The sequence below is a fragment of the Trichosurus vulpecula genome, chromosome 2 (genome assembly GCF_011100635.1).
Source record: "Trichosurus vulpecula isolate mTriVul1 chromosome 2, mTriVul1.pri, whole genome shotgun sequence".
NCBI lineage: Eukaryota > Metazoa > Chordata > Mammalia > Diprotodontia > Phalangeridae > Trichosurus > Trichosurus vulpecula.
The window spans coordinates 442,756,827-442,781,901 of record NC_050574.1 but is presented as its reverse complement, the minus strand read 5'-3'; the positions used below and the strand labels follow the sequence as shown (position 1 = coordinate 442,781,901).

The window sequence follows — 25,075 nt, the reverse complement described above, 5'->3', positions numbered from 1 at the left end:
TTCATTTTTTACTTCACCTGTGGCATGGAACACCAAGAATTGCTGTTTGTACATATACAATTCTTGTGTGTTCACATAATCCAGAGTGCCCTTCCGCTGTCCCTCAGCCTTGCTTACCAAGCAGATGCAACCTATCAGCCCAGAGAATGTACAGGGTGCCCCATCAGGCCTAGGGGCCTGTGATAACTTAAAAAAATTTCAGTGACCATGGGTATTTTTCTTCCTTCTTTAAACTTTAATAGCTTAAAACTACACCAAGCCTTCTGGGACACCATGTATAGTCCTTGAGAATTGGAGACTCTGAAATGATTTACAGGCAGTCAGTAGTGAGTGCCATGGGGAATCAATCACAGGATTAATGTAATGTGCCTCGATTAGCAGGAACTTTATGCTGATGTTCTTTATTTTATTTTTAAGAAGGACCAGCTTGCCAAGAGAAGTTTGCCTCAGGGTCTCCAGTGCTGGTGTCCATGATGAGTGACACAGGAAGGCAGTGTAGGATGCGATTTTTTTTTTTGTGCGTTCAACCTCTCGGCCAAAATCAAACCCCACTGTAGTACATGTATCTCAGACAGGGAGGTAGGTGAATTAGCTCTGCTTCAACACTTCCAGTAACTCTCCAATAACGGTAGCTCAGAGTTCTCTTTGTTGTTCCTTCTGTGGACCCAAATCTGTCTCTCTGTCTTCCGTTGTTTGGACTTTGTTTGGTCCTGCAGTGCAGCACAGAAAAAAATCAATTCCTTGACCTTTAATATTGTAATCATTATTTAATCATGATGGTGCCATCATTCTCTAATGGTGTGTAGAATTGGCCTCAGCATTTATTCTTAGCTCAGACATTACCTGAATGTTATTTCTTCTTCTACAGATTTTTGAGGCTCAGCCAGAGATTTCCCCAGCATTTAAAACCAAAGAGTTTATACCCTTGTCTAGATTGCTTTCCATGGTCATGGTGACAACAGTTCCCAACGTGTGCAACAAAATCATGTTTACGCAAGGATTAAAAGTAAGACAATTTTATTGCTGTCATTTTAGTTCTTGTTTTCCTCTAAATAGATTGTTGTGTAACTATTTGGAAAGCAATATGCTGGCTGTATTTGTTTATATCTGTCGGTTTCATTGTTAGTTTCTTCAGAAGGAAATCTTACTTCGAATGCTATACTTTATTACATCAAACCGTGATTTCATCTGTGTGGGCATTCCTGCACATGCAGGTTGCAGTTTCTTCCCATTTCAGTAGTGTTTGATGAGTTGCTACGTCCAGCTCTCTAATCATGAGCCTTTCCAAATTTAGTAAGGTTGGTCTTTGGAGGACAAATCATTCAGTGAGGTAACAGTTGCTGAATAATCATGTTGGCTCCTTTGATTGAGATTGTGGGTTTAAAATTTCTTGTGGTACCTTTCCAGCTGCACCAATCAAAAGGGACTTTTCTTCTGTTTGCCAAATAAGTGAAGTTAGGACCCAGATAATTTGCCCTGTTCTTTGTGGGAGACAGTATTTTATCCTGGGGGCCTGGCATGAAAATATGTTTGTAAGGAATTTGTCAGATACCTCTTTTATGGGCAGGACTTGGAAGAGGATTTGAAGTTTTTGAAAAAGTTTGATCTTGCTGGCAGTGTTTACTCTCTTTTAAGATCTTAATTCTGACTGCCTCAGATAGTTAAGATGAATTTTATACCCTAAATATCTCCTGCTAAAATTGGAAACAGAAGTGTAGATGGTAGCCTTCCATGTATGGATGACCCATTTCTCAGGATTCTTGCAAAATCATCTTTCAAGGGAAATGTCAGTGGCTATGGGTATTTTTTTACTTTTCTGTTTTCTGGTAGCTCTTGCAACATGCAGTTTAGGGAGGAAGCCTGATCCATAGGCAACAAATGGGCATTCTGCTTTGGGCTTCTTGTACCTGTTTTTTCCTGACTGGGCTTAAAAAAAATTTTTGGATACATCATATATTTGTCATTTCGTTTTTGGAAGCAAGATGTGTAGCAGTTGGTGCAGCGCCTTGCTTCAAGTATTTGGGTTATGAGTTTAAAGTTTTATTAGGTCCCTTGACCTTTCTGCTTTTGATATAATTACAAGGCAAAAGTCTTGTGATTAGTTAATGTAATATATAGTGTATACCTTATATATGATATAATAAAACCTTAGTTAACTGTAATGCTCAGAAAATGGAATCTTCTTGTTAATGGAACTAGATTTTTCTTTAAACTTTTGTTGAAAGTATTTCTAATTTCTGTTTTCCTGCTTTGGTAAATATAGTATGTTTTAAGGAAATGAGAGCCTTGCAGTGTTCTAGGACCATCACTTTGAATACCTGTGATTGTTGTACAGGACTATTGATAAAGAAAACGTAGCATAGTAGGATAAATAATTACTGATCCCAGGACATGCCTATGAAGTGGTTTTTAAAAATAAATCGTAATGTGAACTTGATGTTTTGAGATTCGTGTATTTATCTATAAGTGGCAAAAAATATTTCTAGTTGGTAGGGTTCTAGTTAATAAAGCTTTATTACTCTATGACAAAACACATTATATCAAGAACATCATTGGCACGTGGTTAATCCATGCTCGATGACTCCAAAAAAAGTCTGTCTTGTACCCTGAACTTTTTCAGTAGTTTGCCCTCCAAGGGAGAAAGAAATTTCTGATTGATGACCACAGGATAGGCCTCTAAAGGGGCCCTGAGTTCTCTAATAGTCTTACATTCTCACCTGGGTTCTACTAGTTACATCCTACCTTCTGAATTTACAGTCTATCCAACAATGTATCATAAAGAACTGTTGTTGATTGACCTTTTTCTCTTCCTTCCTTCCTCCCAGTTGGAAAACAAATCAGTAAATCACACAGTTTTATCACTTATTTCCACCATTTTGAAGAGAGCATTAAAAAACATTGATCACTGTCTCAATAAGGATGTGTGGCAGGAGTCAAGCATCTATACTCCTGTCATGATGGAAGAATTTGTGCATCTGTACAGAGAAGCTGTGAGCAAGGTAAGAAAGGAAACCGTGTGCTCCTTTTGAAAGTGTTTTTAAAGCCTGGAAGTGAATAGCAGGTAGCTGTGCTGCAGCAGCTGCTACAGGAAGGCACCATGTGGTCTTGAATGAAGGACTTAGAAAACCAGAAGGTGGAAAAGCCCAGGGATGGAAGGTCCATAGCCCAGCACAGTAGGAAGTGCAAGACACAAAGAGTCCCATTGTTTGGATTTGAGCTCCCAGCTTTGTGATTATAGGCAAGTCATGGGAGCAGCTGCAACTTCTTCAGTTTCTTTTACCTTGTACCAGTGGATCCAAGTGTCCAGACACTTCCAAAGAACAAAGGGTAGAAAGAAAAAAATTGATGGATTATACAGGGTGTTCCTAAAGTCTGGACACATAGGCAGTTGATGGCAATGTGGAGTCATTACATCAAGTTCATGTGAATCTTGCAAGGCACATCAACCTTTGCATCACAAATGATGGAAATCATATTGAAGATGTTATTTGTTAATATTCCAATTAAATAAAATATTGAAAATTTCATTCATTTCATTTCTTGAAAAGAAGCATTTTTGCCTATGTATTCAGACTTTAGGAACACCCTATATAGGAAACCACAAATTTCTACTCATTACAGTTTGTATTTTAAAAGTATATATTAATTATTAAGTAACATAATGGTGTAATGGATAAAGAGCCACTCTCAGGGTCAGGAAGACCTGGCTTCAAATCCCACTGCCAACATATACTGGTTATGACCTTCAGTGCCTCTGAAATTCCCTAAGACTAAGGTACAGAGCAACTCCTGATCTGCATTGGTAGAGGGAATGTTCTGACTGGGAATTCCTTACACCAGTGATATCCCACATCTGTTCTTCACATCTCCCTCCTCTCCCATCTTGTTTTGTTTCCTTCTGAACTTATTTTCTGTATATTTATCTGTCTTATCTCTGCTACCCTCACTTATGTAGTTGTAGTCAGTAAATAGATTATTTTGGCTTTACTTTTTTCACTTTGCATCACTTGGTGTGTCTTGCCAGTTTTTTGTATTCTTCATATATTTGTCATTTCCTCCAGCATAATGATATTCCATTGCATTCAGATATCTGTTTCTTCTACTATTCTCCAGTAATTTGCCACAACTTGTTTCCAGTTTTTAAATATAAATTGTGCTGCTAAAATATATTCAAATGTCTTTTCAAGTGGGTCAGTAATAATGAAGGCAAACGCCTAGGAACGAATAGGAACGATTTTGTAGCTCTCATGAAATAATTCTATATTGTTTTCCAGTAAGATCGCATCAATTCATAACTCTACTAGCAGTATAATTTGTATCATGCTTTAAAGTTTTATACATTATCTCATTTGAGCTTCACTACTCCTTTGTTATTACTTTTGCTTTTGTGTCTGACTCTTCATGACCCGCTTTGGGGTTTTCTTGGCAAAAACTTGCCATCTCCTTCTCCAGCTCATTTTACAGATAAGGAAACTGAGACGAACAGAGTTAAGTGACTTGCCCAGGGTCACACAGCTAAGTAGGTGTCTGAGGCTGGATTTGAACTCAGGAAGATGAATCTTTATGATTCCACTCCTGGGTCTCTGTCCACTGTGCCACCTAGACTTTCTTGTGCTCACATAGCTAATAAGTGTCAGAAGCAGAATGGGAACCTGGTTTTGCTGTCCAGCACTCTATCCCCCTGAGCCATACTTCTTCAGAGTGGACCTGCTCTATTGCTTGGAGCCAGGAATAGCCAGGCCACCTGCCTTGAAGAGGAGTTGTGAATATTGTGGGAAAAGTGCTTTGTAGACACTTAAAAGTGCCATAGAAGTGTGAGCTGTTGGTATCCTTTACTCAGGGATTGTGCTGTCTATACTAAAGTGTGAGAAAGTGGTGTGAACATCAGGATCAGCTTTTTTCATGTACAGTTTAGGAGCACAGCTGGTCTTTCCTCAGATTATCAACAAGTTTTGTGCTAGAAGTTCATTTTTAAGTCAGTTTTTAAAAACTTCATAGCCCATTTTCTTTAAGGGACTTCAAAGTATTTTCCTGGAGAAACAATATTGTATTTAATATTTAATATTATATTTACTTTTTAGTTTTCAGCATTGATTTCCACAAGAGTTTGAATCGCAAATTTTCTACCCATTTCTACCCTCCCCCCGCTCCAAGATGGCATATATTCTGATTGCCCTTTTCCCCAGTCTGCCCTCTCTTCTGTCACCCCACTCCCCCCCATCCGCTTTTCCCTTACTTTCTTATAGGGCAAGATAAATTTCTATGTCCCATTGCCTGTATATCTTATTTCCTAGTTGCGTGCAAAAACTTTTTTTTTTTTGAACATCTGTTTTTAAAACTTCGAGTTCCAAATTCTCTCCCCTCTTCCCTCCCCATCCACCCTCCCTAAGAAGGCAAGCAATTCAACATAGGCCACATGCGTATCATTATGTAAAACCCTTCCACAATACTCATGTTGTGAAAGACTAACTATATTTTGCTGCTTCCTATCCTATCCCGCTTTGTTCAGTTTTCTCCCTTGACCCTGACCCTTTTCAAAAGTGTTTGCTCCACCCCCATCTGCCCTCCCTTCTATCATCCCCCCCTTTTTTTATCTCCTTCCTCCTTCTTTCCTGTGGGGTAAGATACCCAATTGAGTGTGTATGTTATTTGTCCCTCAGGTCAAATCCAATGAGAGCAAGATTCACTCATTCCTCCTCACCTGCCTCCTCTTCCCTTCCTACAGAACTGCTTTTTCTTGCCACTTTTATGTGAGATAATTTACCCCATTCTATTTCTCCCTTTCTCCCTCTCTCAATATATTCCTCTCTCATCCCTTAATTTGATTTTATTTTTTTAGATATCGTCCCTTCATATTCAACTCACCCTGTGCCCTGTCTATATATATATATATGTATGTATATTCCCCTCAGCTACCCTAATGCAGGGGTCTCATGAATTATACACATCATCTTTCCATGTAGGAATGTAAACAAAACACTTAAACTTTAGTAAATCCCTTATGATTTCTCTTTCTTATTTACCTTTTCATGCTTCTCTTGATTCTTGTGTTCGCAAGTCAAATTTTCTATTCAGCTCTGGTCTTTTCACTGAGAAAGCTTGGAAGTCCTCAATTTTATTGAAAATCCATATTTTGCCTTGGAGCATGATACTTAGTTTTGCTGGGTAGGTGATTTTTGGTTTTAATCCTAGGTCCGTTGACCTCCGAAATATCATATTCCAAGCCCTTCGATCCCTTAATGTAGAAGCTGCTAGGTATTGTGTTATCCTGATTGTGTTTCCACATTACTCAAATTGTTTCTTGCTGCTTGCAGTATTTTCTCCTTAATCTGGGAGGTCTAGAATTTGGCAACAATATTCCTAGGAGTTTTCTTTTCAGGATCTTTTTCAGGAGGCAATCTGTGGATTCTTTCAATTTCTATTTTACTCTCTGGCTCTAGAATATCAGGACAGTTCTCCTTGATAATTTCTTGAAAGGTGATGTCTAGGCTCTTTTTTTGATCATGGCTTTCAGGTAGTCCAGTAATTTTTAAATTATCTCTCCTGGATCTATTTTCCAGGTCAGTGGTTTTTCCAATGAGATATTTTACATTGTCTTCCATTTTTTCATTGCTTTGGTTCTGTTTTACAATATCTTGATTTCTCATAAAGTCACTAGCTTCCACTTGCTGCAATCTAATTTTTAAAGTAGTATTTTCTTCAGTGGTCTTTTGGACCTCCTTTTCCATTTGGTTAATTCTGCCTTTCAAGGCATTCTTCTCCTTATTGGCTTTTTGGAGCTCTTTTGACATTTGAGTTAGTCTATTTTTTAAGGTGTTATTTTCTTCAGCATTTTTTTTGGGTCTCCTTTAGCAAGTCATTGACTTGTTTTTCATGATTTTCTCACATTACTCTCATTTCTCTACCCAATTTTTCCTCTACTTCTCTAACTTGCTTTTCCAAATCCTTTTTGAGCTCTTCCATGGCCTGAGACCAGTTCATGTTTTTCTTGGAGGCTTTTGATGTAGACTCTTTGCCTTTGCTGACTTCTTCTGGCTGTATGTTTTGGTCTTCTTTGTCACCAAACAAAGATTCCAAAGTCTGAGTCTGAATCTGAGTCTGTTTTCGCCGCCTGGCCATTTTCCCAGCCAACTTACTTGACCCTTGAGTTTTTCAGCAGGGTTTGACTGCTTGTAGAGTATAGAGTATTGTGTCCCAAGCTTGAGGGTCTGCGCTGTTCTTTTCAGAGCTATTTCTACACAGCAAGCTCTGCCACAGCAGCACTCATCCTCTCCCAAGAACCGCCAACCCAGACCAGACTCAGATCTAAGGTTGCTCTGCACTCCTGCTCTGATCTGCCACTTATATCCTCCCACCAGGTGGGCCTGGGGCCGCCAGAAGCAACTTCAGCTGTAGTTCTGTAGCTGCACCTCCTCCTCTGCCCCTGGGGCGGTGGCCAAACCACTAACTCCTTTTGCTCTGTCCCCCACAGTTTTTCCCACTAACCTTCTCTGTTATCTTTGGCCACAGCTCACTGATTCAGGGCCCTAGGGTCTGTTCCGTCCAGCTCCTGGTCTAGTTGTTCCAGGTGCAGCCCACACTGGGCTCTGCTCCTCTCTGCTCCCAGCTCTGTGTGCCATAGACCTCACCCAGCAACCATCCAGGCTGTCCAGGGCTGGAGTCCTGCTTCTCTCTGCTATTTTGTGGGTTCTGCAGTTCCAGAATTTGTTCAGAGCCATTTCTATAGGTGTTTGGAGGGATCTTGGGGGGAGCTCACGCAAGTGCTTTCCATCTGCCATCTTGGCTCTGAGAAACAGTATTATAAAAGGTGGTTCAGGATAAGCCTTATAGAGGACCATAAAATGGCCCAATGGAAAACTAGGCATAGTGGAGATGGATTAGCTCACCAGGAGAACATGGATTCCCTGGGACATGGCGGCAACGGGCTCCTTGTTGGGTCTTTGAATTTTTGTTCTGATCTTTTCTCCATTGTGATGAATGAAAAGTCTGAAACACATACTTTCTGGGCAAGTAATAATCAATTTTATTAATTATGGCTAGCAAATAATTAATAAAATGATCATCATTGGCTTTCTCTCATAAAGCAAAGAAACCCCTCCCCCCCAGAGAACATTCAGTGCTTAAAAAGCCTTTGGAAAAGGGGCTATACCTGAGGGTAGAAATCAGCTCTGATTGTTTAACAGTCAATGAGGGGGGTGGACATATTACTGAGGAGGTGGGTAAAATGTCTTCAGCTCCTGCTGAGAACATGGCCAGATCACAAGACCCAGCCACCTCCAGCAATCTGGAGAAAAGAATCCATTTCTGCCCAGACTGCTCTGGCTGGTTTTCCTCTTTATAAGCTGGGTCACCTTAAATTCTAATGGAAAGTCCCAAGGACAGGGACTTACTTCCTAAGGGCTAGTTCAATCATTTCTCTCACCACCCTAGCTGCGGTGAGAAGGGAATATGTTTGTTTAAGGAATACACCATTTGTGCTGACCTGTTTTCCTTTCCCTGTGTAGCTTTTACCAGATCTGAACAATATTGTATGTGTGTGGCAGTCACTTGGAAAGGAAAAAACAGATGAAGATGATGGGTTAAAAAAGAAAAGTTCTCCTGAGGATGAAATGACTGAAGCTACAGAAGTAAATCACAAACATGGCGAGTATATATGTGGATCCTATACATACATGCAAAGGACCTAGTTTTTGCCCTCTGGAAAAAAATCTGGAAAGAATAGTATAGCATAGCATTGAAAATATTCTTATTAAAAGACTCTTAGAGTAGGTCCAAGTTCTGGGGTATTTCTGGTTTTTTGAAAATGTATACTGTACTTTTTTTTTAAACTTAAATTCTTTTGGGAGAAAAAGTATGGAATAGATTACATGACGATTTTATCTTGAATCATCCACATTGAAACATCAGTTTTCCTAAGTTATTTATATTTTCAAAGATTTGATAAATTAGATTAGCTTTTTTCTTCTTGCAAAATTTGATGGGTCTCATGTTTAACATGTATTCATCATCAACCCATCCTCACTCAACTCACACATCTAGTCATTTTCCAAATCTTGCCATTTTTATCTTTATAGTATTTCTCGTATATAGATCCTTTTCTTAATATTCAGTAGCTACCACCTTAATTCAGGCCCTCATGACTTCTCATCTGGACTATTTCAGTTACCTCGTAGTGGGTCTTTATACCTTAAACTTTTCTCCATTCCAGTCTCTATTCCACCTAATCACTAAAACGGTTTTTCTAAAGCTCATGTTTGATTATGTGAACCCTTTCTCTTTCCTCTATTCCTTCCTGCCCACAAGCACACACATTAAACTACAGTGACTCCCTATTATCTCTAGGTTAAAATATAATTCTTTTCTTTGGCATTGAAATGTCTTCACTACCTGGGCCCTTGTTACCTTTCCAGTGTTCTTACACATTATTTCTCTTCCATAAACTCTGCAGTTCAGCTATATGGTCTACTCACTTCCGTATGCAGTGTATTCCGTTCCCATTTCCATGCATTTTTACTGTCTTTCCCCAGTCCCTGGAATGCACTCCCCTCTCCCCTATTTATTATGCCTTCCTTTAAGACTCATTTCCAGCTCTACCTCCTTCATGAAGCCTTTCCTGATTCCCCTCAATTGCTGTTGTCTTTCCCCCCTCAAAACTACCACAATTCATTGTTTATATAATTTTATATGTGTGTGTTATTTCCCTCGTTAGAAAGCAAGTTCTTTGAGGATACAGTCTGTTTCACTTCTGTCTCTGTATCCTCAGCAGAGTACCTGGCCTATAGTAGTTAAGCATTTAACAAGTGCTTTTTGATCGATATAACATGATGGCTTTCTTGACCCATCTGCTACCCCACAAGTCTGCTCCCTGAACAGCACACCATAATGTGGCTGTCCACAGTTGCATTCTGAGTGAAATTCAGTGCTTGGTTGTTGCTTTATGTCTTTTTTTTTTTTAAACATAGCATAGTTTTACTTAGTTGATCAAGCAATTAGCGAGAATTAATATTTGAAAACTTTTTTTTTTCTCTCTAGGTCTTCTTAGCAACATTATAGAAGTGAATTTAAATATTTTCTTGGCATTAGAACTGACATGATTGCTAAGGTGTAACTGATTAAAAGAAAAAAATGGCTATATTCTCTAATTTATCTTGGTCTCATTTGGTTTAGATGATGCAGAAACAACTCTTTTGAAGGCTATTTTACTTCAGGTCATTTGTCTTTACCAGATGGTGGTTCCGCATGTTGTCATTCAATGTACATTTGACTTCAGCAAACTTCTAAAAGGTATGTCTGAGATGATTACAGTCATTCCTCAGTTATCTCTTCCACTGGCATTGAGCAGTACTGCAAATATTCCAAAAGAATAGGCAAATGTTCTTGAGATGCTTTGGTGTGAATTATGTTCCTTTTCTCTAACAAATTTATCTTCCTGACTGTATTTGCCTTGCTCAATATTAAAATGAGTGTATCTTCCTTTCCATATGACAATTGACAGTCAGTTATTGGTATCATAGAAATGTTCCTGGGAGTGGTCGAGATATTTGCCGTGGATGGTACACAGACTAGATCTACAAAAATGGACTGAAAGCCCTCTGAAGACCATTCTAGCTTGCTCAATACATTTCATTATAAGAAGATTGGCTACCTGCTGATATATTTTGTTCTTTTCAGTCATAGCAACTCATAAAATGGACCAGAAAATGCAGATTTGTTTCAGTCCCATGAAACCGCATTCCTCTTTTGTCATGATAGTGGCAGAAAGGGAGTGAATGGTCATCAGAATCTTAAGCCATTTTCAAGGATTAATTTAACTTCTGATGCATTTAACCCGTGATCTTTTTCTAATGACCAAGTTGGCAAAATATTGGAGGAACTGAACTATATGCTCTGTTTATACTCTGAATGAACCGGTAGACCTAAAGAAGTGTCAAGTAAACGATTTATGGCTTTCAGGTTTCTCCTCAAGGTTAGAGGACTTGATTCCTTCACGTACTGGGAAGCAGATGTATATCAAACAGATACTATCATTGTATACTAGATCCTCTTTTTGCTTTATAGCATTCATGATTTAAGCAACAAGAACACTACAAAGGTGACTTATATACAACCATTCATTGTAATGGATGAAGTAGAGAGCTTTTAGAAAACCTTGACAAGATTCCCTACAGTCAACACATACTTTGATATTTGATGATTTAATTATGAAAGTTGCAGGGGAGGATGGGAAAAAGCTAGGTTGGAAAACATGGTTCACTGTGAAGGCTGGTGGCTTTAGGAGGATTGCTTTGACCACAGAGTAGAGGATGGTCTAGAGTAGATCTGTGGCAGTGAGACCAGCCAGCATCTGGTGATGAGGTGCCGAGAGCATGCACCAGGGTGGTCAAGGATATCCCACTCCAAAATATTTCTAGATGTATCATGAAATGATTATCAAGTATTCAGGGTTAATTGAAAAGTAGCTAATTGAAAAAAAGGCTGAGATCAGGCAGACTAATTAGAGTAGTCCAGGCATGAGGTGATAAGGTACTACAGTAGTGGTAGTTTGGGGAATGGTCCGCAAAGGGCAAAGACAAGAGACACTTGTAAAGAAGAGTCTATGGGACTTGGTGAGTGATTGAATGTAGGGAGTGGAATAGAATTGCTGTAGGAATCAAAGATGCTATCATATGATACTGTTTCCTTAGCTTCCTTTTCTATTCTGAAAACCAAGTCTTTTCGTCTGGTTTATCTAATTGTGGGAATTTGACCCAGTAGTAACAATTAACTACCATAGGAAATTTGTAACTTACAGCTATTCTTCTAAGACTCATTCATTTTTTTCTCTTTAAACTCTAGGTATCATTTCAGAAGAGGGATTTCAAGAGGAAGTTCCTCCTGTCCTCCAGTACTATATTCTGAAGGTCACCCTGGAATTGCCTGCTGGCAAATTTGCCTGGTTAAAAGGACAGGTGGGACCACTAATTTTTTGTCAGTCATATAACTTCAGGGCCTGAGATTGATATGGTGTACTAAAAATCTTATGTAGGGCCCAACTGGATGTTGGATTTCTAGCAGAATCATGAATTATTACAGGAATAGGAGGTTGAAGAAAAATGTTGGTTGAGGTTGAAGAAAATTGGGTCAGCATGTCTTTTAGAGGTTCGTGTCCAGATCTGTGAAAAAGAAGAACCAATTTGTGTGCTTAATGACAATATAAACTATGAAATTTGTCTTCAGGCCTTTTGCCTGTAAGTTCAAGGGGTTTGCAATATAACTGAACAAGAAATTGGACATGTACATTTCTTCCATATTTTTATTGATCTGTAATCTCATTGGTATGTGTACTCTCCAGTGACTCAGATGGCAGCTCATTCATGCTCGGTCATCCAGTATGACTCTTGTACTTGCTCTCCCATACAGTTTCTGTTGAGGGAGGATCTTCCTCTAGATCTTGTGACATATATGGAGTAGTGCAACATATAGGCTATCTGTCATTTATTTAACCGTCAATCTCACTGCAGGACCACAACACCACCTTTTGCAGCCTTACACATCTTTGATATTATCTTTTATGATCTTTTTGCGTAATTCTTCTTTGGTAATGTGGCCCAGCTTGCTCACAGCTACTATGCACCTCTCCTTTTTCCTGTGTTTGATCTGTAATTTAATTCTTCAGAGACTAGTATTTCATGACATCTCCGTAACCAAATATGATATAAAGTAGGACTTGATAAGTACAAAGGAAAGGGCTGTGCAAAATTCTTTAAGAAGTCTGAGAAGAGACAGTTCACTTCAGGCTTGAGGATCAGGAAAACCTTTATGGGGATGGGTTCACTTCCATTGGAACTTGAAAGAAGATTTCAACAGGTAGAGATGACGAGGAAGAAATGAGCCCCTTCTGGCCATGGAGACTAGCAGGAGCAAAGGTGTAGAGAGGGAGAGAAGGCAAATTGAGGACAGATAAATGAGTTGTACAGAGATGTACGTGAAAGGGCATCCCATGACAGAAGGCTAGAATGGTAGGTTGGAGCCATAGTGTCAGTAAGATCATAGGCTTTTGGATGTAGAGGTAGACTTTTTCTAGTTCAACTGCTTTGTTTTATAGTTGAAGACCCTGAGATTATGACTTGCTGGGGTCACATGGGTAATAAGTAGCAGACCCAGGATTCTAACCCAGGTCCTCTGACTCCAAATTTACTACTTTTTCCACTGTACCATGTGGAGGTCATTGAATGCCAAAATTACAAGTTTATGCTTATTTAGTAGGCAATAAGAAGTCCCTTAGAATGCCTGTAAAAACCAAATTCAGTTTTAACATAGTAATGTGGTAATGTTTATCCATCAGAATTGACAGCATGGAAGTGATATTAGATAGATTTTTTTTTTTAAGATAGATTATTTTTAAGTAATCTCAAGAAATACTTGAGAATAGTGTGGCATTTTACTGCTAAGTATACTGATACTTGGGTTTAACTTCCTGAGGCTGACTTTCATTATTGGAGAACTCACACAACAAGGATATCAAGCCGTACGAAGTTGCTAGACCTGGGAAAATGATATGCTTGATGATTTCCTTAGAAGAATTTTCATAATTAGGAAGACTCCCATGTACTTAGGGATGATTTCTATTACTTTCTCTTCCCTACTTCTGATGGAATCATTTGTTCACAGTTCATACTGAACTGCTTACTTTGATTGGCAAAGCATGCTTTGTGGCGTTGAATGTATAATGTATCTTCTCTAATAAGGACCTACATCAGGATTCTACTTTTTCTTTTTTTCCCCCACTTAATAGTATTTTATTTTTTCCAATTACGTACAGAGATAGTTTTCAACGTTCACTTTTACAAGATCTTAAGTACCAAATTTTTTTCACTCTCTCTCTCTCCTCCCCCACCCCAAGACAACATGCAATCTGATATAGGCTGTACATGTACAGTCATATTAAACATACTTTCACGTTATTCATATTGTGAAAGAAGAATCAGAACAAAAGGGAAAAACCATGAGAAAGAAAAAAGAGAGAGAATAGTATGCTTCAATCTACATTCAGACTCCATAATTCTTTCTCTGGTTGTGGATAGCATTTTCCATCATGAGTCCTTTAGAATTGTCTCAGATCATTGCATTGCTGAGAAGAGCTAAGTCTATCAAAGTTGATCATCGCACAGTGTTGTTACTGTGTATAATGTTCTCCTAGTTCTGCTCACTTCAGTCATCGGTCCATCCTACATCAAGATCCTAGTTGAGTGCTAGTATTTCTTTTGAAAAATTACATTTTCTTTTTCAATTAACAAATTTGTTTATTCTCTCTTCCCTTCCTTCTGTCCCTCCCCCTTGAGAAATAAAGAAAAATAAAGCCTTGGCAATAAACATGCACAAATTCCTTCTCCTCTCTGACCATAAATGGGTAGCATATTTTATAATGAGTCCTCCAGAATACTGGTTAGCTATTGCTTTGATCAGAAATCTTAAGTCTTTCCAAGTTCTTTCTCTTTACGATGTTGTTGTATAAATTGTTCTCTTGGTTTGGCTCACTTCACTTTTTATTAGTTCATACCAGTCTTCACAGTTTTCTCTGAATCTGTCCCCTTTATGGTTTCTGATATTCCATAATTTATTCAGCCATTCCCCAGTTGATGGGCACCCTCTTAGTTTGCAGCTACTAGGAAAGAGCTCTGTGTGTTATACACACACACACGTGTGTGCGGGTATATACATACATATATAGATATCTACATATCCGTATGCATACACACATATACACATATGTAACATGTTTTAGGTAGGCTTTGTATAATACACATATTATAATATGCAGTGTTATATATTTTTTATGTTTATATATATATATATATATATTTTTGTACAAATGAGTCTTCTTTCTCTTGCTTGGATCACTTTGGGGTCAATTAGTATTGATATCACTGAGTTCAGCGGATTTGCATAGTTTAGTGACTTTTTGAGCATAGTTTCAAATTGCTTTCCGGAATGGCCAGGCCAATTTACAGCTCTTCCATTTGTTCATTAACGTATGTGTTTTTTTCCTTCCTTCCTTCCTTCATTTGGGGTTAAGTGACTTGAGCAGGGTCACAGCCAGTAAGTGTCTGAGCCCAGATTTGAACTCAGGTGCTCCTACCTCCAGAGCCAGTACACTATCCGCCGTACCACCTGGCTGTCCTAATGCGTATGTTGTTCCACAACTCATCAAGCATTTTTATTTTCCTTTTTTATCGACTTTGCCAATCTGATTGATGGGTGTTAGATGGAGCCTCAGAGTCGCTTTAATTGTCATTTCTCTAATTTATTAATTATTTCGAATCAAATGAATGGACGTTTATTAAGCGCTTATTTATACGCCAGGCACTATACTAAGCCCTGGGGAAACAAAGAAAGTCTCTGTCCTCAAGGCATTCAAAACTTGCTGGTGGAGACAGCATGCAGACAACTGTGTACAGATAAGATCCGTGTGGGATGTATTTGAGACAATCGGCCTTGTATCAATAAGGCACCAGCGTTAGCAGGGGCTAAGAAAGGCTGAGACTTGCAGGAAACAAAAAGGCAGAAATGAGGAGGGAGAACATTCCAGGCAAGGAGAAGAGCCTCTGGAAATGCAGGGTCTTGTGTGAGTAACAGCGTGGAGAGGAGGATATGTTGAGTTTAAAATCTGGCTGTGCGACATTCGGTTTAAATGTACACTAGACATTTGGAAATATAAGATTGGGGGTTAGAATAGATGTTAGAGCTGGACAAGTAGATCTTAAAATCACCTACATAGAGGTGATGATTCATCCATAGGAGCTGATGAAACCGCCGAGTGAAATTGTATAGAGGGAGAAAATGGCCTGGGGCAGAGCCTCGTCATTCACCCACCTTCAGTAGACATGACCTCAGTGAAGATCCAGCGCAGGAGACTGAGAAGGAGCGGTCAAACCGGTACGAGCAGCAGGAGAGAACAGCATGAAACCTAGGGGGAAGAGAGTGATGGATCATGTCAGTGTCCACAGAGAGGTCAGGAAAGGTGAGGATTGAGAAGAGGCCAGTTTGGCAATCGAGAGATCACTGGTAACTTTGGAAAGAGCAGTTTTAATTGAATGATAAGGTCAGAAGCTAGATCACAGAGAATGAAGGAGATAACGGCAGGAAAGGAAGTTGAGGCACTAATTGCAGACAGTCTTCTCAAGATGTTTAGCTGTGAAAGGGAGGATAGATACAGTATGATAGTGGGGATAAATGGATCCGTTTTTGTTGTAGTTTATAGTTTGAGATATGGTAGTGTTAAACCCTCTTCTTTCATTTTTTTCATTATTTTTTTTTCATTATTCTTCTTGAGATTCTTGACTTGTTATGCTTCCAAATGAATTTCTTTCTTTTCTAGTTCCGTAAAATAATCCTTTTATATTTTTATTCATATGGCCCTGAATAAAAATCAGTTTAGTTGGTATTGTCATTATTATTACTCAGGCTTGATCTCTTACCACTCTTCTTGTCGAGTCCTCTTCATCTCAGGTCCCTCTGTACCTTCTTCCTCTCTGGTTCTTTTTGTCCTTTAGCTCTTGCTTTTCTCTGCCTCGTCCTTCTCTTTTAAATTCCAAAATCCTTACAAATTTGACATTTCCCTTCAACTTCAGCCTCTGTCTTTCCCTGTTCCAGAGCTCTCCAAATCACCTTCACAGTTTTTTTCAGATCAGTCCTTCTAGTTATTTCCGTGGAAGTTGGAGTTATAATGAATCAATCACAAATCAATACATCGGGAGGAACCCTTGGCACTGTCAATTAATTTCCTCACCCTCTGCATATCTAATGTTATTTACCTCCTCACTTTGGTTGGCAGAACTCTCTTCAGCTTTACATTGTGAAGTGTTGCTTCCTCGTTAATTAAAAACTACGGTGAATCTTGAGTTAAAAATGCAAGCTTAACAGGGTTTGTTTGTTTTTTTGTCAGGAATGTACAGTGCTTCTCTTTCATGAGTGGCCTCAGCCTCTAGGTTGTTTCAGAAGGAGTAAATTGTGCCTAAAATGTTATATCCCCTCTTCCTTTAGGAAAGTCTAAGTGGTGGAGAAAGATCTGTGTTTTATTTGCTGATGAAAATGTTTGTGACCAGTAAACATTCACAACTCAAAGCATCAACAAAACTATTGATTATGAAGGTAAGCATTTCCCACTGTTTTATATTTGAGATATTTGTATTTCATCATGTATTGGCTGCTGAGTATTAAAGCTCCTGTTGCCTTTAAAGCTAAGCTTAAAAATAAGTTTTTCTGCTACATGTTTCAATTTTAGATAAGATGCTCTTGGTAGGAACTCTTTAATGATTCATAGGAACACTCTTCTATGTCCCAGGAACCCCCAGGTCTTCGATCAAGGCAATAAATTAAGGTGCTTCCATCTTTTATGAAAGGTAGCGTGGAATACTGGATAGGATTCTGGCCTTGGGGTCATAAAGATCTGGGTTCAAATTCTGCCTTTGACTTTAAGAGCTGTGTGACCCTGGGCAACTCATTTTATCTCTATGGCTCAGACAACTCCCTAGAACTTATCTACTAAGACATAGATAGATTGCAGTTTGCACTGTTAGAGGAAATTGTAAAACTGGAACTTTCTTATGCTTACAGATTTGCAGGTCCTTCCCATATGCCTTATTTTCTGTGACTGATTCTCTATAAATCATCATCATAATTGATGTTTATGTAGCAAGCAGAAGTATGTTTGTAAATGTTTAACAACAAGTTCTCTGAAAAAAGTGTGCACATGATACACTTCTATATTTAATCTCTATTGCTGACATTTTTTCCATCACTTTTTTAAGGCACTCAAAGCAATCAGTCAACCTTGGATGTATTAGCATGTATTAGTAGCATTGGCTGATTTCTGAGGTGTAAATGCTTGTTCTGAAAATTCAACGAATGGTTTTCAGGAACAGGTTAAAGCGCTTCTTACACACCCCTGACTTTAAGGTTTACAGAATACTTCATTTTTATTATCTCATTTAATCTTTACAACTGCCTATAAGATAATGGTACATCTGTTATTATCCCCATTTCATAGTTGAAGAAACTGAGGCTGAGAGAGAAGTTAATTGTCCTGCCCATGGTCACAAAGCTACTGAGGATCTGAAGTGGAATTTGAACCCAGGAATCCCTGGCTCCCCAGTCTAGCTCTGTATCCACTACTCTACCTAGCGGCTTCTGAGTTGAGTTTCAGACCAATCCAGAGTGAAATAGCACAAATTTCAATCTGAATTAATAGGTTTTTGCTATGTTGCATACAGTATTTATTACTTTTTTATTATTATTATAAGAGCCCATGCCATAGTACCACTTTAGGGGTGAGGTTTCTCTGGGCTCTGAGATAGCCTTGACCTCGCCTAGATTCTCTTCTATGATACATAGTTTAATGGGTTCTAATATAAATCAGCACTGTGGTGCCATGACTGGGGAAGAATAAATAGAGGGATAATCTGTGTATAGTAGAATTTATAATGTGCATGAGCGACGGTGAAATAGCAAAAGAAATTTACTCTTAGAAAGGAGACTTCTTTACCTGGATCCTTGGATCTTAGCAGAGAACCATGTAGAGAATGTTCTTAGTGGAAGCAGAAGGCTTTTCTTTTTTCGTTTTGGAGAGAGCTAAGCAAAAAAAAAGAGCAACAAGAGTGAGAGAGCCTGAGTTTTCCATTCTAGAGAACAAAATAGTCTTGTTATTAACCCACTTGGTGTAGGTATTTATTTATTTTTAAGCACTAATCTTTAAAATAAAATGACTTTTGGTTAAAAAAATTCTCTAGATTCAAAAAATCTTGTTCTTATCCGCTTAACAATCATAATTGCAATAATGACTATCATAGAAGCTAGTGTTTATTTAGCGCTTAAAGATTTGCAAAGCATTTGACAGATATTTTCTCATCTGATACTATCTAGAGTGTGTTGTTATTATCCCCATTTTACAGATGAGGAAACTGAGGCAGACTCGTTCGGTTACTCAACCAGGGTCACACAGCTAATAAGTATCTAAGGCCAGATTTACACTTAGGTCTTCCTAACTCCAGGTCCAGCACTCTATCCACTGGATACTATTTTAGTTTGCTTATTTTGTGGGAGCATCATTAAGGCAAAACATGTTTGAGATGTGTTTGTCTTGCTAGAATTTAGTTTCCTTTTGTTCACTTGAATCTTTTCTTTCTGACAGATTTTGCGTGACACTGGAGTATTTGAGTACACGTGGAAGGAACTAGAACTGTGGTTAGAACAGTTAGATAACACAGTGGAAGAGGGAAAAGAAGCAGTGATTCAATTTTTGGAATGTGTAAGGTCTTCTTTCATATCCCTAAATGTAAAAGGAGATGGATCAAGTTTTGGTTTGTTTTCCTCTTGACAATTAGAACCTTAATTTTTTAAAGTAGCTTTTAAATGAAGACTAAATTTTGGTTTAGAAAATTTCCGCAGTGTAACAAAAAATTTAGATTCCTTTCATGGTGCTACTTGATTATTCCAATATCATGAAGCTGCTGTTAAAGCTTGCTGAAAACCTCCTAGAGGATTTGGCAGAATGGCTTAAAAGATCAGTGGTGTCACAAATGGAAAACAGCGGTGGCCTATCTGGGTCAATGACTTGTAGGCATGTCCATCTGAAAGCTCTATTCGTTCAGCAAGTTAATGGTATTATAGTCCTTAAAATGGTATAGTACTTGTAGAGTAATATCCACAGATAATAAAGGAAAAACCAGCAACAAAGGGAAAAAAAACTGCTAATAAAGTTGTTTCTATTGGTAGAAAGATAACGTCTCTAGGAATCTATTCTTGCTTTCGAACATTAGCATTTTTTGTACTTGCCCATATAGCCAATGATAATGTCTTGTTGTTTGTCTTTGATGTGCAGGTTTTGTTGCAATTGGTAACAAATCCCTCTTCATACACAGACAAGGCAGCTGACTTTGTTCAGGAAGCCAGCACACTGCAAGCCTCTATGATGAAGCAAGATGCTGATAATGTTAGCATACCTGTATCCCACATTGATGGTATGTACTCACGTGTCACCGTTGTTCTCTGGCTTTAATCCAAGATTGTAAAGATCAAATTACAGAAGGCTGTTGTAGAGCAAAAAAGAGAAATTTAATCCTTCCTGGCAATTCCATTAAAGGTGAATGTTAACTGTAGAATGGTATGATGCTCGATATATATGCTCAATTTGTGGTTAAGAGTCCTGGGTTTGAATCTCAGCTCACTGGCTTAAACCTGCATGACGTTAGGCAAGCCACATAGCCTCTCTGGATTCCTGTTTCCTCATCTCTAAAATTATGGGATTGTAGAATTTGATGATTGCTTTTGGCTCTTAGTCTGTGATCCTGTGTCATATCTGCCAAAGTCATAACTTTTCCAGTTGTGGAGTCAGTCAGTGGTAGGAATGAAATAAATATTACATTTATTATTTTATCATGAAATTTAATAGCAAATGCAAGTGCCTTGTGTTATTTGATAGAGACAAGCTTAGTCACCTTAATTTGTTGGAGGGGAATGTTGATATGATGAAGGGAATGCTCTCTCTGTCAGTGCAGATTGGCAACGCTTCAGGAACTTAGAGTGTTAGGCAGTTATCTGGTTGCTGGGAAGTTAAGTTACAGTGTGTCAGAAACAGAATGTGAACCTAATTCTTTGTGTCCTCAAGGCCAACACTCTAGTCATTACTTCATGTTTGTTATTTTTTCTCACTTTAATTCGCAACTTAAAATTATTAAGGGTGGGTTTTGGGTTTTTTTGTCTTTTTTCTCCCCCAGAGTCTCTTCTGTGAATTTCACACTAGGGAAAGCTTATATTATCAGTTCAACTAAATATCATGTATTTTATTAAGCAAGGGTCTTTTTTTTTTAATTTATTTTTTCAGTTAACCAAAAGCAATTATCGCTCCCTTCTGCTATTCTACCCACCCCCAACGTTAGAAAAGAAAAACAAAATCTTTTTAATAAATATTTTTGGTAAGCAAAACAAACTCCTACATTGGCCACATCAGAAAAAATGTCTTATTCTTCCACCATTACTTTGTCAGGCAGTGAGTAACATTGTTTCATCTCTGGTTCTCTAGAATCATGGTTAGTCATTGTTTTGATCTAAGTTCTTATGAGTTTCAAAGTGATTTGTGTCTTGCATTGTTGTTATTATTGTATAAACTATTTTGGTTCTGCTCAATTCATTCTTCGTGAGTTCATACAAGTTTTCCCAGGTTCCTCTGAAACAGTTCCCTTTATCATTTCATATGGCACAATATAGTAGTAGCCCATTATATTCATCTGCCATAATGTGTTCATCCATTCTCCACTTGATGGGCACTCCCTTAGTTTGTAGTTTTTTTCTGTTAGGAAAAGATCCACCATAAATATTTTTGTACACACGGTTCCTTTTTCTCTTGCATTGGTCTCTTTAGAAAATAGGCCTAGTGTTATCAATGGGTCAAAGGATATGCACAGTTTAGTGATGTCTTCGAGGTAGTACTATATTGCTTTCCTGAATGGCCAGTCAACGTGTAACCTCACCAGCAGCCTATTAATGTGTCTGTTTTCCCGTAACTCCTCTAGTGCTTGTCATTTTCCTTTTTTGTCAGCTTTGCCAGTCTGATGGGTGTGAGGTGGAACCTCAGAGTTGCTTTAATTTGGAAAAGGGTCTTGAGATCCTAAAGTCAAAATTCTTCTTTGTAATGGATGAAGTATCATATCAAGCTTTTCGTCTTTCCTGTTCCCAAACAGTTATTGTTTGCATTCTCTTGTTTATACTTCCTCATGGAACCATTTGGATTTCAGTCCTGTAGCTTTGTTTATTTGAATTTCATAATTTCTTGTTTCCTTCTCTTGTAGATATCCTGGATATGGTGGATATCCTCACGGAGGACAGCGAAGGCTTAGATGAGGAAATTGGGTTCTCATTAAGTGAAGATATGATCCTGCTGACATTCCCATTCAGTGCCATAGTCCCTGCAGCTCTGGACAGCAGGAATAGGTCACTTCTTGGGACTGGACAAGATTCAGGTACCTTTTTTATGCCCTGCATCTTAGCTGCCTAACGGTGGCTATGTCTTTGTGGGGTAATAGTTTGATAGGGAAACCCATTGTACGCTGCACTTATTGTTAGGGACGATTCAGTTCTGGAAATACTTATTGGAAGCTTGAAGCAATAAGAGTTCTGACTCTCTTCAGCTGATATTCCCTACATTTTATAAATTTCCATAGGCACATAACATATACAAGATGACTACATGTGACTTTTGTTTCACTTCATGTGTCAACGGGGCTCAGTTTCTGTTCCCTAAGGAACTGGGGTCTGTAAATATGGTGAATATTTAAAGAGAGTGGTTTAGCACCTAATCTTTAGGAAAAGAGGCAGTGATCACCAGGAGCTGGATTCTACCCCAAATAAGTCACATCTTTTTTTGATTAAGTTATGTTAGGCTGACTGATGTGTTTGGGAAGTCACAAATAATAATGATAGTAGCCAGCATTTTAAAAAAAAAAACTTTTAGATTTGCAAAGCACCTGCTTGTGTTATCTCATATAAACCTCATAGCAACCCTGCAAGGTAGTTGTCATCATTACCTAATTTTACAAAAGAAACTGTGGTGTGAGAAGGATAAGTTAAGTGACTTACTCAGCTAACGTATGAGGCAAGATTCAAACTGTTATCTTCCTGAATCCAGCCGTCCGGTTTTCTGGGTGCATCTAGTAGGTAGTTTATTTCCGCTAGTCTTTCACACTGTCTTGTTAATGGTGGTTTGATCATAGGTTATTTGAACAAATCATTTTAAAATACATTGATTAATGATTGATTAAGGGGCATTTTTAGGGGTGTGCCACATAACTACATTTGAACTATGTTGAACATGCTGTGTTTTAGCCTGAAGTTAATTGGATTATATATTTATGTGATGAAAATTGAAATGATTAGTCTCAGGCTCTATTGGGTAAATATCCTAAATGTGTAATTGCCTTTGTAGGAGAAAGCATAGTGGCATATCTGGTAGCTGTTCTGACAGACCTCCTGCATACACAGAGAGATCCGTTGGCTCTTTGTCTGATGCTTCAGTCTTATGACAATTTACAGCTTTCAAACACATCTTTGTGTGCCCGACTTTACCAATTCAACAAATACTACAGCCTGTGGATACCTGAGCAAGCCAGAGAAACTTTGGTGAGATATACCTGCAATTATTTTGTGTATAATTTTACAAAAAAAAATGTGGTTAGTAGTGAAATTTATGTTCTATCTTAAAATGTATGTAGATACTCTTTTTCTTGCAGGCTATACATGGTTACAAAAAAGTTATATACCTTGATAGGGAACCAAATAGTGTGCCCATTTTGTAGATGGTGAAAAAAAGGCACAGATACATCAAAAATATAAAATGAAATGAAATTCACCATTACTCCCTAATAATAGTAGTTGCTTTATCACCACTACTACTTAGAGCAGGGGTTCTTAACCCAGGGTCCGGAAACTCCCAAAGAGTCCATGAACTTGGACGGGTAAAAAAATTGTATCTTTATTTTGACTAACCTCTAACTGAAAGTTAACATTACTTTCAGTAATTTAAGAACATTTTCAAAAGGGATCCATAAGCTTTACCAGACTGCCGAAGGCATCCATGACACAAAAAAAAGGTTGAGAAGCCCTTGTTTAGAGGGACAGGATTTTAAAGGATTTTTTAACAAACATATGTTTGGATTAAACTTCTTAAAGGAGACCAACACATTGTTGGATTATCTGAGTTTAATAGTTCCACACCGCTGCCGAAATACAAACAGCCAAGGCCTGCTAAACTTGAGGAACTGAAAAGAAAGAATTAATTGTCTTCTCTAGTTGAGGATTAACTCCTCTTTGTAACATGATACTGTAATATCAACTCAGATCATGGGTCTTTCAGAACATTTGCCCTACTTCATTATCAATTTTTAGATAGACGTTTACTTTTTATTAAAATTGTGAAGTTACTCAACAAAATCTGTGCATTTGGGACATTGATGTGAGCCCTTTTGTAGATTCATAGTGATTAAATTACTCAGTAAAAAGCAAACAGCTAAATAAGTGGGGGTATCATACACTGTCAAGGGCATTCTTTAAATACTTCTGTCAAATTTCCACTAAATTTGTGTTCTTTCTTTTCATGAGAGTCAGGAAGTCACATCCAGAATATCCTTATAGGGTAGTCTTGGAAAGCCTGGTGAGGTGAAGGTGGAAATTTATTAATTACATTGGAAAGAATAGGTTCATTAGATTTAGCAGCTTCAGAATTCATCTTTATTCCATTTTTTCTCTTATTCTTATACTGCATATTAAAGTTAAGGATTACTGATTTCTTTTAAAGGGATATTAGTTATAAATTCTGTTACCACTATTCCTAATTATAGTATTTTAACTATTCCTGGTACAAAGTATAATTAAATCTGTAAGTATCATATGTTATCACATCAATTTTATTCATTATTTACTATATTTACAGTAATTACTGTAGTGTTTATATCATTACTGCATTTATAGTAATATGAAAGCTTGATGTGTTAGTACATTATCACAGTTATACTATAAAAAGAATTGGATATTCACATCGATCAGTTGAAGTTTGGGATTCGGTGTCTTTGTCTCCCTTTTGATTTTTTCTTTATGCTTTTGCTGTTTTCCCAAAGGAATTTCAAGCTACCAGACCCGCTGAGGCATCACTCGTGGTTGGCTCTGCATTTTCTGCCTTGTTAACAGGTACCTATGAGAAGGGGAGCACTCTCCTGTTAGAAGAGAATATCCAGGAGAAGCTGAGAGAAATGATTGCTCAACTTCCAGCGCAGCAGATGCTACTCTCTGTGAAGCAGGTGATGCTGTATCTTAGAACCGCTGTGGAGAACTTTGCCAAGGTGAAGCTGCTTTTCTTTACCCTCTTCTTTTCCTCTGACTTTTTGGGGAATCAAGTTTTGGGCAAACTAGAATTATACTAATCTGTAACCTTCAAAAAAAAAGTTTATTTTTCCAAGGACATGTTCAGGTAGAATGAGTTAATTCATATAATCACAGAATTTTACAGCTGTGGTGGAGTTTAAGGATCATCTAATCTAGCCTTCTGATT

The 25,075-nt window shown here is 38.1% G+C and overlaps 1 protein-coding gene across 1 annotated transcript in view; it reads left to right on the top strand.

Moving 5' to 3' along the window:
- Positions 1–25,075, top strand: part of URB1 (URB1 ribosome biogenesis homolog) — a 109,951-nt gene that overhangs the window by 29,469 nt on the left and 55,407 nt on the right. Inside the window, exons 10-20 of the mRNA XM_036745302.1 lie at positions 869–1,006; positions 2,826–2,999; positions 8,505–8,643; positions 10,168–10,284; positions 11,836–11,948; positions 17,023–17,130; positions 19,169–19,285; positions 19,859–19,997; positions 21,825–21,995; positions 22,958–23,151; positions 24,645–24,866. Coding sequence (XP_036601197.1) covers positions 869–1,006; positions 2,826–2,999; positions 8,505–8,643; positions 10,168–10,284; positions 11,836–11,948; positions 17,023–17,130; positions 19,169–19,285; positions 19,859–19,997; positions 21,825–21,995; positions 22,958–23,151; positions 24,645–24,866 — 1,632 coding nt within the window. The remainder of the gene's footprint in view (positions 1–868; positions 1,007–2,825; positions 3,000–8,504; positions 8,644–10,167; positions 10,285–11,835; positions 11,949–17,022; positions 17,131–19,168; positions 19,286–19,858; positions 19,998–21,824; positions 21,996–22,957; positions 23,152–24,644; positions 24,867–25,075) is intronic.